Source organism: Cavia porcellus, unplaced genomic scaffold (genome assembly GCF_034190915.1).
Source record: "Cavia porcellus strain 051 isolate PalLab524CR breed Dunkin Hartley unplaced genomic scaffold, mCavPor4.1 scaffold_1, whole genome shotgun sequence".
Taxonomy (NCBI): domain Eukaryota; kingdom Metazoa; phylum Chordata; class Mammalia; order Rodentia; family Caviidae; genus Cavia; species Cavia porcellus.
This window is the reverse complement of record NW_026947484.1, coordinates 74178704-74191148: the sequence shown is the minus strand read 5'-3', so window position 1 is coordinate 74191148 and position 12445 is coordinate 74178704. Positions and strand designations below refer to the sequence as shown.

Here is a 12445-nt window from a genome sequence, read left to right as displayed (position 1 = left end):
GAATAAGTAGGTCTATGAAAAGATGATAAGTACATATAAAACACACTTGGGAAGCTATCAAGCACAATGTAAAGGTTTACATTGGAGTGCTGAGTTTTCCGATGTGAAGTCTAAATATTGTGTTTTTAGAATTTCACCAGGATGTAATTAACTACATATAACTAAACTTCCAAAAAAAGCAATTCTTGCGTATTACAGAAATGCCAGATTAGTAGTGTGCTGATATAGTTTAAAGTTTAAATGGAAATTTAACCATTACAATAAAAGCAGTGTTGATGTGAGATATGGTTGAAATGATTTGGTTATATCATAGTCAACATTCAATAATTTATTGATATTTGATTTAATAAAATAGCCTATGATTATCTGATTATCTGTTAATAGTAACATTCAAATCTTCAAAATTTTTTTTCTTGTGATAGCAACATTTCATTGAGTTGGATGAAAATAGGCAGCGATTATTGCAGAAATGCAAGGAACTTATGAAGAGAGCTAGGCAAGTATGTAACCTGGGTGCGCAGCAGACTGTCCCTCAGGAATATCAGACAGTAAGTATAAAAAATATTTAATGCCACAGTTGCTGTAACACATTATTTTTAAGCCAAGTAATTTTGACCTTGTATCGGCCATAGAAATGGACTGTGTTCTTTTAAAAAAGAGCATTTTCCCCTGTTGTAAAACTGAATATGTATATAAAGGAGTCTTGTTTTTTTCCTACTCAAATGTGGCACCAATAAGTCAGTACTCAGTACTAAAATTTTGTACTATGCTCAGTACTAAAATTTTTAAGGCATAGGAATTACATTTAAAATTTTTTGGTACCATAATATTCAGTGCTTACAGTAAGAGTGGGCTTTTTCTTTTAAACCACTTTTAAGGGCTGTAGTTAAAAGATATGGAATATGGTGTTTCATAGAAACATTATACGAATCATCAGTACATAAGAGTAACGATGGGGTGATATTTAGAAAAATAAAGGATAAAAGGTAAAAACAACACTGAAAAAAGAACTGATTTGGATTATAAATGGGAAATCCTCAAAGGATCGGGGACATGAAAACCACAGAGGATGAATTTGACCAAGTACATATTAGGAATTGAGTAGAAATTCGTAAAGTTAATTCCAGTGCTTATTGTTTTCAAGTACTAAAATTTCTCCAAAATACACTTTGTTTTTACAAAATAAATACCAGTAGAGTAGTTGTAATAATTATTTTAAGAAATAACATGATACATCCTTGTTGAGTCATACTTCTTTTTAAAAGAAGCAAAATTAAAAGATAATATGTCCATTATATAAATAAGCTGCTATATGACACATATTGAACAAGGCAGACATACTTAATATTCTCTGTCTGGAGAATGGGGCAGACAAAAATACAGAAAGCAGGTAAATATTGTCAGACAGGAAGAGATACTAAGAAGAAAAATAAAAGAAGGTAAGGGATGAGAGTGACAAATATGGGAAGCTGGTTAGTGGTAGCTTCTTTGAGAAAATACGATTTTAGATAAGTCCTGACCAAAACCAGTCAGGTGAGGATGTGAGGGAAAAATAGCCTGGACAAAGAAAATAGCTCAGACAGTGGTAGTGTTTGTCATGTTTAGCATAGAAGGAATCTTAGTGGGGCTAAAAATTACAATGCAAACAGAAGGGGCTGGGGATTTAGCTCAGTGATTTAAGCGCTTGCCTGATAAGCATGAGGTCATGAGTTTGATCCCAAGTACCAAAAAAAAAAAAAAAAAAAAATCTACAGTTGTGGAAAGAGATTACACTAAATATTTAGGGCTAGGGGTTTAGCTCAGTGGTATAGCGCCTGCCTGGCAAGCGTGAGGTTATGAGTTTGATTCCCAGTACCAAAAAAAAAAAAAAAAAAAAAAACAAAACATCAAAAAACAGAAGAGGGCCTTCTAGACCATACAAGTAGTTTGGATATATTATTTTTGAGATGGAATCTACTGGAGAATTTTAAACACAAAAATGATGTTACTAAGTCTAGTTTATGAAAGAACGCTCTTAACTTCCCTGTGGAGAATAGATTCCGTAATGGAAGCAGGGAGACCATTTGGAGGATTACATTGATTTCAGTAAGGAAGAGGTGCTCGTGGTCTGGAGTAGCTGTTAGCCCTGCAGAGAGAGATTAATAGGGTTAAGTATCTTTTAGTAAACAGCCAGCAGAATTTATGATTTGAGATGAAGAGTAAAAGAACCTCCAATTTTTTCCCAAGTAGTGATGGTATTTACTTCTGTGGAGAATATTGAACGAAACAGTTCTCTCAAAGTGATGGGGAAGGTGAATGAACAGAAGAATCTGTTTCTCCGTCCGAGCTTTAAGATACCTGTTAAGAGTCAGGTGAGGATGTCAACTATGTCAGGCACATAAGCTCAAAGCTCAGTGGAAAACTAGAGCCAACAGATGCACAAAACAAACACTTGAAGGTCTTTTGAGGTTGAACTGCATTGTAAAGGTTGTTGTAAAAATAGGAGATTAAGACATTTAGATGAATACAATGTGCTAGAATCAAACGTGTCTTCAAGACACGTTCTAGACAGCAGGAACAATGTGCTTTAATTTAAATGCCAGATTCTGAATCCATTGGTGTGTGTTTGTATAGGACTTTTCAGGTTGTGCTAGGCAAAACAATGTATCTCTTGCTTCCCCATATAGCAAAAGTGTATGTTCTGGTTTGTCCCTGTGGCATGGATTCAGAAGATAGTCCAATGGTGAAATCCTGTCAAAGAAATTGGATTCTTAGGATGCTTTTGTAGTTCTTCATACGTACAGTATAAAGTTCTAACTTCTTGCTCTCTTTCAATGCCCCACATATTCTGGACCCATTCTACCAATTCAGCAAGTACCCACCATTCCAAATGGACACAACTCCTCACCCCCCATGGTATGCAGTGCTCTTCTTCCCTCTGACTTGCTTTTTTCTAGCCAGTTGCTTTAAAGCCCAGAGATGGGCCTTTCATTTCTCTTAACTGTCCTGTGGCATGAACTGATACTTCCTTTCTCTTAAGTTCCATAGCCTGTCTGATATGTACTGCTTATTTTAATACTCAACACCAATACATTGTGTTGTCCAATGTGTTATCCAATGTATACATTGTGTTCTCTTTTGATGGATAAGTCTTTGCGGCAAAAGACCATGTTTATAATTTCTTTGAATCCTCATGTGCTAGCATGCTGTTGATTGATAGTAGATACTTAGCACATAATTTTCCTTTTAACTATTTGAATTGAACTGTTTTTACTATACTGTCTCTAATGCTAGACATCTTTTTTTTCTTTAGGCTTTCCAAGATCTTCCAAACACATTGGATGAAATTGATGCTTTATTAACTGAAGAAAGATCAAGAGCTTCTTGCTTCACAGGACTGAATCCTACAGTACGCTCCTTTCTCTATTCCCATTCTGCAGCTGCCACCACTTTACCCTACACACACACGCACACGCACACGCACACACACACACACACACACACACACACACACACACACACACAGTTCCCTCCAGCCCTTGCCTCCCACTCTGTACTAGAGCGCTTGGTAATAATAAGCTAGACAGCAGGAACAATGTGCTTTAAATGCCAGATTCTGAATCTATTAGAATTTTAAATAGATTCTTCCTAAGGAACACAGTGTTCTGTGCCTTTTCTGTATAAAAAAGAATAGTTGGGTTAACTAGAAATACTGCAATATCTATTTTTTCAAGATTAAGAGGCATTTTCAGTATAAGAACATAAATTAATTGTATACAAACTGCAACACAATTGACATTTTCAGATAATTTAATTGATGCAAATTTTTATATAATTTTATCCTCAGACAGATTTATCTTAAATATTTCTTTTCCTGCCAGGTGGTTCAAGAATACACAAAAAGAGAAGAAGAAATAGTACAGTTAACTGAGGAATTAAAGGGAAAGAAAGTTGAACTAGACAAATACAGGGAAAACATTTCACAGGTAATTTTCAAATTTTTGTCTTTTTTTTCATATGCTTATCATAGCTGATATGGACATGTAGAGTAATACAAAACGAAATTTTTTTTTTATCTAAAAGAAAAAATGGGCCCAAGGATATAGCTTAGCAGCACAGCACCTCCCTGGCAAGCTCAAGGTCTTGCGTTTGATTCTTGGTATCAAAAATTAAAAAATTTTAAAAATGAAAGGGAAAGAAAAAGTATGTTCTTACAACCAGATTGATAGTTGATGTAAAATTTGTCATATGTAAAGTTTTGTATCAGGATTTAAAAATACTTCTAAAATGTATTTTATATTGCCTTTATTTTTAGGTAAAAGAACGGTGGCTAAATCCCTTAAAAGAGCTAGTCGAAAAAATTAATGAAAAATTCAGCAATTTTTTTAGTTCCATGCAGTGTGCTGGTGAAGTTGATCTCCATACAGAAAATGAGGTAAAATTGCACTTTGAATATGTTTCTTATTAAATAATATTAATTGATACTAAAAGTACATGTAAATATATTTACCCTAGAGTTATATCTAGTCTTATTTGCTGTAAAATTATCCAGAGAAAGGAAAAAACCACCTAGGAGATTCCATTAGGGTTGCACCCCCCGCCCCTCACCTCCAGATTGGTGATGTTGGAGATGAGTGACCAGTACCTCACTGGCTCTGTATATCTAGTCTGGATGCTTTAGTCAGCCTCCCTAACAGCACACAGTAGCCAGTAGCCACAGCGTAAAAGGGGAGAGGTTGAGGTTTAGTACCAGGGAGTTCAGGACGTGATCGCCTGGCAGCAAGGCATTGGCGAGAAGGGTGTGGTGGAACAGGCTGCTGCTTTCATGGCGGCGGGGGCCAGGGCCAACGGGGAAGGGGCCACAGACCTGGTACAGTACCCAGGGTCCTGCCTCTGTCACTCACGCAGACCAGGCCACAGTCTTAGGGTGAATCAAAGCCTCTGACCTAGAAATAGCAAAATACATGGATAAAAACAGTATATAAACCTTGGAGCAGACTCAGTTTTGGCAAAAGATATAGAATATTGAATGTACTGATTACAGTAATATTTATTGATCATCTCTAGTATGTCAGATTTTTTTACAAAGTACTGTGTGTATGACGTGTCATTTTTTAATGTGGCATAGTGTATATAAATAATATGTGGCACAATATAAAAATTCCCCCTTCTTTTGTGACCAGCTGAAGGAGTGGGAGTACTGGTGGTCCTGTGCAGTAGCACACACAGCTGCTTCTCTGGCAGAAAATGGCATAGCACTCCGTTGTATTTTAGCTATTTTTACTTATAGTTTTACAGTCTAGCACTTTGGAATTAAGATAGTGCTTTTCCATTAAAATTCTCCTTGGTAATTTCTGAAAATTTTTGGGAAAGCCCAATAAAGTAGAAAATAATGGTATCAAGTAAGGAGAAAGTCACTTTTAATGTGAACCATTCCTTTAAGTAATAGATCTTTGGAAGCTCTTCACGTTTTTAGGTAGTAACTTTAATATTTTATTGCTTTAGTTTTAAATTGGTATTACTGAATTTTAAGTTCTTTACTCTTACTATTGATTCATCAATTTATTTTCAAATGATTACTTAGCAAGGAAGACTAATCTTTCAAATTTTAAATCTTTTATAGGAAGACTATGATAAATACGGGATTCGAATTAGAGTCAAGTTTCGTAGTAGTACTCAGTTGCATGAACTGACTCCTCATCATCAAAGTGGAGGTGAAAGAAGTGTTTCTACCATGCTGTACTTGATGGCACTTCAAGAGCTGAACAGATGTCCATTTAGAGTAGTCGACGAAATTAACCAGGTACAGTCATTATTCCTTTATTTAGATTTTATTGTGCCCTGCAGAAGGTACAGATGTAATCATTGTTATGTCATGGTTTAGGGGATGGACCCAATCAATGAACGGAGAGTATTTGAAATGGTTGTAAACACTGCCTGTAAAGAAAACACATCTCAGTACTTCTTTATTACACCAAAGGTAAGTAGTAAGCAACCTCCCAGTGCTCAAATACTCAGAAGTCTCTGTGTCTAACTGTAAAGCAGATTTTAGCTCAGTCTATAAATATGAGAAGGAACTCTCCCAAAAAAGGAGCTAAGAAGATTACAGTAATATTTACTGTAAGGCACAAGATCGAGTGACATACCTAATCAGAAATCTGGTTATTTGAAGAAGAAGAAATGTAAGCAGTATATTGTGTTCTAGAGCCAAGACTTCTTCCCTATTTGGCATCATTACTCTTACAGTAAAGTTTCTCTTAGCACTAAAAGGTAACTGAGAGGTGTAACTGCCCGGCCCCTTGCCTGCTCCGTGTCCTCAGGAAGTCCTGACCTGTCGCTTGCTGCCCCTCTCTGTTATTTCTTCTACCCTGACCCAGAGGAAATCAAAAGTGTATCAGCATCTTTTACATACAGATTAGCATGGACAATAGCACAGTTACCATTACAGAAGACTTCCCATAATCCAGACCACTGATGGCGAGCTGTTCAGACTTTTCAGAGATACAGACAGCCCAGTGTAGCACATGTGCTATATAGGTTTGCCGCCATTGAGCTAGACTATTGCAGTAGGGAGTTTTCTTGTGTAACATCTACTGCTGCAGTTAAATTATGAAGGTAATATACTCAAGGATGTGTTTATTAACATAGTCAGATTTTTTTCCTTTTTTTCAGTGAGTTTTCATGAATAATTTCATTGGAGAGCCCATCTTAAATTCAAATTTCTTTTGGATTATATTACCTACTTTTCAGCAGATGCTGTGTGCAAGAGCCAGATCTGCCAAATACCTTTTTCTTTTTTTATCAGACACTTTGGCCTATAAACCAAACATCTGTGGCTACCAATTTATTACAGTGCTTGACTTGTAGAAGTTGTATGAGAAGTGTTTATGGATAAAAGGAAAAATATCAATCTTAGGAAAGGTAAAGGGTTGTATGATACCATTTGTCCTGGGAAATATAGAGGACTCCCAAGCATGTGTTGATTATTCTTTACACCAAGCTTTAGGTGTAAAGCTAAGATCATTCCATTCATTGGTGTTTGAGAGCTTCATAAGAGTTTTGGTAATATTATAATAAGTTGATATATTTGGCTGTACACATGGAAGATTGGAAAACTGATTCTCAATGTACAGAGTGACATGTATACGTGACAGTTTATTTTAATGCCTACAGCTGCTGCAAAATCTTCCTTATTCTGAAAAGATGACAGTATTGTTTATCTACAATGGTCCTCATATGCTGGAGTCAAATAAATGGAGTTTAAAAGCTTTCCAAAGGCGGCGCCGCCGTATAACATTTACTCAGCCGTCTCAATAGAAGTGAATAGAAGAAACTTTTAAGAGTTGTTGTTGTTGTTAAATTCTGTTAATAACTGGCTTAACTGAATAAAAATTAAGAGATTTATTAAAATAGAAAATTGGTTATTTTTTGAAACCTGCTTTTAAATACAAAAGGTTGATGAAATAAAGACCATAAAGACCCCTGTTCTCTGGAACATCATCTGGTGGGAATAGTTAAGTCTCAGTCTTAGTTGAACTTGTGTCCTTATTATTCTGACTGTGAGTCCTGGATTCCCAACGTTAAAGATGGTTATTATTGCAAATCAAAGATACAATGGAACTAGGGTTCTTAATCATAAATCACATAGTAGCCTGAGCTTTAATTGAAGAAGAATTTTAGTTACTTTTAGAGCTTAAAGATGACTCTAAAACTTAAAACCTAGTTTATCCCAGTGTTACATTTAATCTTTTAAAATTGATATGGAAATGTCTAATGTATAGTAATAATTTATGACAAATATATTCATTTTTCTATTATAAAAACATTATCTCCACTAGGAAATGGATTTTTATGGTCTGTGAAAAAAATTTTATGAAACTTGATGCTATAATTGCATTAGTATGGGAAAGAGAAGAGAAAGCACTGGGCTTGAGAAAACAATAGTGTGACTTACTTGAAATGTCACCAGGTGGCCTCTAGATGATGCCAAATGCTGCCAACAGATTGACAGAATAAAATCAGGTGACAAGGGTTTTTAAAGAATAACCTGATAAAGTGTGTGTGGATTTTTCTTGTTTTGTTTTTTAATTTAAAATCAATTGTATTTTAAACTTCTAAAAAAACATTTTTATAATTATTTTTGGTAAGATTTTCTTAAGATTTCATATACTGGTTTCTACACTTTATATTTGAAATTTTTCAGTGCTATGAAAGAAGAGAAGGCATTGATTTGTTTAAAACTGTACTGTTTTAGAATTAAGCTAATAGTTCATTCCTTATCTATCCATTATCTTAGAAAATCTAGTTTTAAACTGTTTTCTTTCATCTTGAAAGAATTAAATGAGGAAATTACTCACTTGCCTCTGAGGTATATTAATTAACAGTGCCCAGTGAGTTCTATTCTTTTAAAAAATAAATCTTATGAGAAAATGGACTATTCCAAGGACATGTCTTTGAATTTGGATTGGCTCCATGCTGGTAATGACAAAATTATATTTTTGTGTCAGATAGCTGCATAAGTTGCAGTGTTGCATTGTTTGAGTTTTACATGTTCTTATATGACCATTGAAATTTATATTCTTATTAGGTCAGAAATAATGATCTATGAGTTTATATTCTCTCCCTTAGGCATTTTTCTCTTTGAAAAGTATTTTTTCCTTATAAATAAAATTTTTAAAGTCCTCCCTTAAACTGTCTAATGCATGAAGTACGAAAATGTTTTTAAAATATTTTCACTAAACAAGAACACTGAAAAACTTGGTAATAATTGAGTCCATGGATATTACCAAACACTTATGTTATTGGCTTTGTTCTCTGCTATAATATTACTAATATGTTCTGTGGTAGAGTTTATTGTCTAAATTAGTACAAGTCATCAGTTTCTGCAAAATGAACTCTTAATGTGAAAAATAAGCTGGAAAATTAATCATATTTGAAAGTAAAATGGTCAATTACATTTCAGTTTACATTTGCATTTACATTTTACATTTCGTAACTTGTTTGTAAGCATTTGTGTTTCTATACTGAACAAAGCTAATACTTGGTTTTACCTTGAATTTTGAGCTGTGAAGGATAAATTATGTATCATTTTTAACTTCTTGAGGAATAATAAGGCTTAGGGTATTAAGAGTCTCGGCGACTTAAAATCTCATGTTTTCTGCAAATGTTGATTTTTAATTATATTCAAATTGTAAAAAGTCAAATAAAAGGCCTAATTTGATGAATAATGTGATAAATATATGAAACATTAAAGTGACAGGCATTTTTTGGAGACTAAATCTTCACTGATTTGCTTACGGAGAGTCTGTTAAAAAGTTTTCCATACTCAAAGTAAGAAAAAAGATTTCCTGCTGCTTTTTGATTGTCTTTTGGACATATGCCTATTTTCTTTGCAGTATAAACTTTTAGTATTTGAAAAAAATGTAATTTTGTCCTGCTATTGTGTATGTGCATATGTATAATTGTCAAAATCTCTGTGTTGGAAATGTTACTTTGTTGGTAATAAATACATATTTTCATATCCTTTCAGTGTATGTTTTTTAAAATGAGAACCTTGTGTACTTTGAACCATAGGAGTCATTTTGGTTTTCAGGTTTACCAAACAAATCTGAGTGCCCCATTTGCAAAACAGGTCTCAGCCATCTCTTAAGTGTTCAGAAGGATGAAACTGTAGTTCCTTGTCTGCCTGCAATGAAATTACAGTCTGCTGCAGCAGCAAACACACATTAAAAAAATGTTCAAACCACTAAAAGAAGCCAACCTAGAAGGGAAGTATATTTTTGTGTTGAAACACTAAATTGCTAAAAACATACCCAATTTCCTATTTTTTACATTAAGTTACTATATAATTTTATAAATGTATTTTGAATAAACCAGAGTTTATCACTACTTGAAGACGTTACTTTTTCTATACTGATGAAAGGAGGATGATAATTCATAGAATCATTGAGAAGATAAAATGAGATCAGGAGCCTAATTAGGGGGTCTGCCATCATAGTAGGCACTTTATGTATGTTTAACTCTCACTTTCAGTCTTGAAAAATATACTGTACTTTAATCCCACGAAGTCTGAATTTTAAGTAAAGTTAATATACAGGTTTTATTTCATTTTTATTGATAAATACTGTCAGTTGTTCAAAAGATACAGATATTTACAGACTGAGCATTGAGCATTACAGAAACAATTATTTTCATGTTACTACCTTCATAAAACTTGAGTGTAAGTTAAATGAGCTATCTAGAAATATTTATGCTAACCCATCTCATTATTGTATAGTCAAACTGTGTATTTTGGGAGGTGAATAATGAGTAGAATTTGAAGTTTAGGAGATTTGACTATGTTGACAGTTTGAGCTTTGGGCTTAATTATATCTCAGTGGTGGAGCTGGGGATAGGGACTCTTTCTTGTTTCCCCTGTACTAGAGATTGAACATCCGGCCTTCACACTGAACGACAGCCCAGCTGTTTCTTCATTTTGTTTTGTTTTTTGAGGTAGGGTCTCGCTAAGTCACCAAGTTGCCAGACCAGACTCGAACTTGCAGTCCTCTCGCCTTGACCTCCCAGAGTGCTGTGATTACAGACATGCGCCACCACACCTAGCCTAATTTTTTAAGTATTAAAATATAACATTGTAGTCAACAATAGGCCCCATGTATGGTGCTGGTTCTGTAAGATGATACTGCCTAAGGACATTATAACCGTTCGAGTGTGTCGGAGGAGACTATGGTGTTCACACCATGAAATTGCTTGATTCTCAGAATGTGCCCTGTCTTTAAGTGAGAACGATTGCATTTACTCATCCACCAAAATAAGCTACAAAACTGTGAAAGAGAAAGCACAAGGCCTAGTGTGCTTAGCTTCATTGTGAATTGTGCTAAGAGGACTGGAGGCTGAGGGTTGCTGAACTGAAGTATGGGTGAGATTTTTCTCAGAAGGAGGTGTGCTCTTTCCACAGGTGTTATTGCCGCACTGTGTGACTGCCTCTTCAGAAGATTCCTACACATTCTTGGCACTCAGTCTGTGCATTTCACACTCAGGATGAAAAGATGGTGTGTCACGAGGGCTGCACACTCATGCATACCAGTTTCTTGATAAGAAATGGCTGAGAGTTCTAGTGTAAGAAAGATAGGAACAGATGGCCTAACGAATGTTACCATGGAATGATAAAGTTTACATCTTCATATTGTTTAAAAATCCTAATTTACTCTCAGTAGTGATGTGTCACATTCATTACCTTCATGAGTCAGATGTTAGTCTGAGGAGGAGGGTGTTCTAGGTGGCTCAGGCCATCCCCTTTCCATAATCCTGAATCACAGAAAGGATGAGCCTAAATATCAGTCAAGTTGTAAACGAGATATTACACTAGTTTGTTTGTATGCTGCATTGTTTTATACATATTTTAATACATTGTATAGGACCAGGAAGTTCTTACTATTGATAAAGGGCAGAAATAGACTGAAAAATGAAGTCTGATGTTTTTTGCATAATACCATTCTGGCTTACTGTCAAGCTACTTTGTCTTTGAGTTGTCGAAGCCATACCATAAGTTCCTACGTGTGTAATTAACACTTTGTAGTTCAAATGTAGGATTTCAGATATGCTTGCAAATTAATTAGGGTACAGATTACTTCTGCTACTATAGCAGAGACTCAAATATAACTGATACATGGTAGATGTTCTAACCAGCAATCTGGGTCTGATAAGCCAGCTCATCAGTGGATTTCTGTTGTGTAACTCCGCCATCCTGAGACCTTTTTATGGTCTCCTCCATGGTGGCTGCATCAGTCCTTACCACCTTATCTGTATCCAACAGTCATGAAGGGAGTGGGGTAAGGACATCACCATGATCTGCAAGAAGCACACATTGCTTTTGCCTCTTGTCCAGACCTTAGTCACCACCTTTCTGGCTGTAAGAGAAACTTGAATGTGTCATCTCCATATGGCTATATATGTAGGTATATTCCAGCCATTCTGTTACTCAAGAAGGGGACAATCAGAAAGCCATACTACCAACTCTTAGAAAGAACTGATCATCCTGTGCCCTGTGATAGGTTTTCCTTTACACATAAGAATCCAGAGTTTTTGTAACCTTCAGGTTTCCTACTTACCTCTCCTGTCTGCTCTCAAAGTAGCACCCCTGAACCCCTCTGCTGTCCTCAGAGAACATATTCCAGCTTACGGTACATGTTGTCTTCACTAGGGTATAAGTTCTCTGACGGCAGACATTACTGTGTTATTGCTCTTTCTTGAGCCAAGAAAATGCTTAGCATGTAGTGAGCACTTGGTAACTATAGTATGAAATAATTCTCTCCCAGTACTGTGTGACTGAAATATACTCTGTCCATTTCATTCCATATGTGGGCTGTTAGTAAAGTCTGTCATCCATAGTTTGAAAAGAAAACGGTAAAAAAAAGAAAACAGTGGCAGCTGCGTGAGATGCCCCTCAAGAAACAGTGTACTAAGGGCT

At 35.4% G+C, this 12445-nt stretch overlaps 1 protein-coding gene across 2 annotated transcripts in view; it reads left to right on the top strand.

Annotated features, from left to right (window-relative positions):
• Nucleotides 1-9502, top strand: part of Smc5 (structural maintenance of chromosomes 5) — a 100391-nt gene extending 90889 nt beyond the window's left edge. Inside the window, exons 18-25 of one of the 2 annotated variants that reach the window (XM_003472279.4) lie at nucleotides 423-548; nucleotides 2851-2895; nucleotides 3293-3388; nucleotides 3861-3965; nucleotides 4295-4414; nucleotides 5603-5782; nucleotides 5864-5959; nucleotides 7153-9502. In XM_003472279.4, coding sequence (XP_003472327.1) covers nucleotides 423-548; nucleotides 2851-2895; nucleotides 3293-3388; nucleotides 3861-3965; nucleotides 4295-4414; nucleotides 5603-5782; nucleotides 5864-5959; nucleotides 7153-7296 — 912 coding nt within the window. In that variant the 3' untranslated portion in view covers nucleotides 7297-9502. The remainder of the gene's footprint in view (nucleotides 1-422; nucleotides 549-2850; nucleotides 2896-3292; nucleotides 3389-3860; nucleotides 3966-4294; nucleotides 4415-5602; nucleotides 5783-5863; nucleotides 5960-7152) is intronic. The other variant, XM_063250065.1, reaches the window with a different exon arrangement.
• The last annotated feature ends 2943 nt before the right edge of the window (nucleotides 9503-12445 follow it).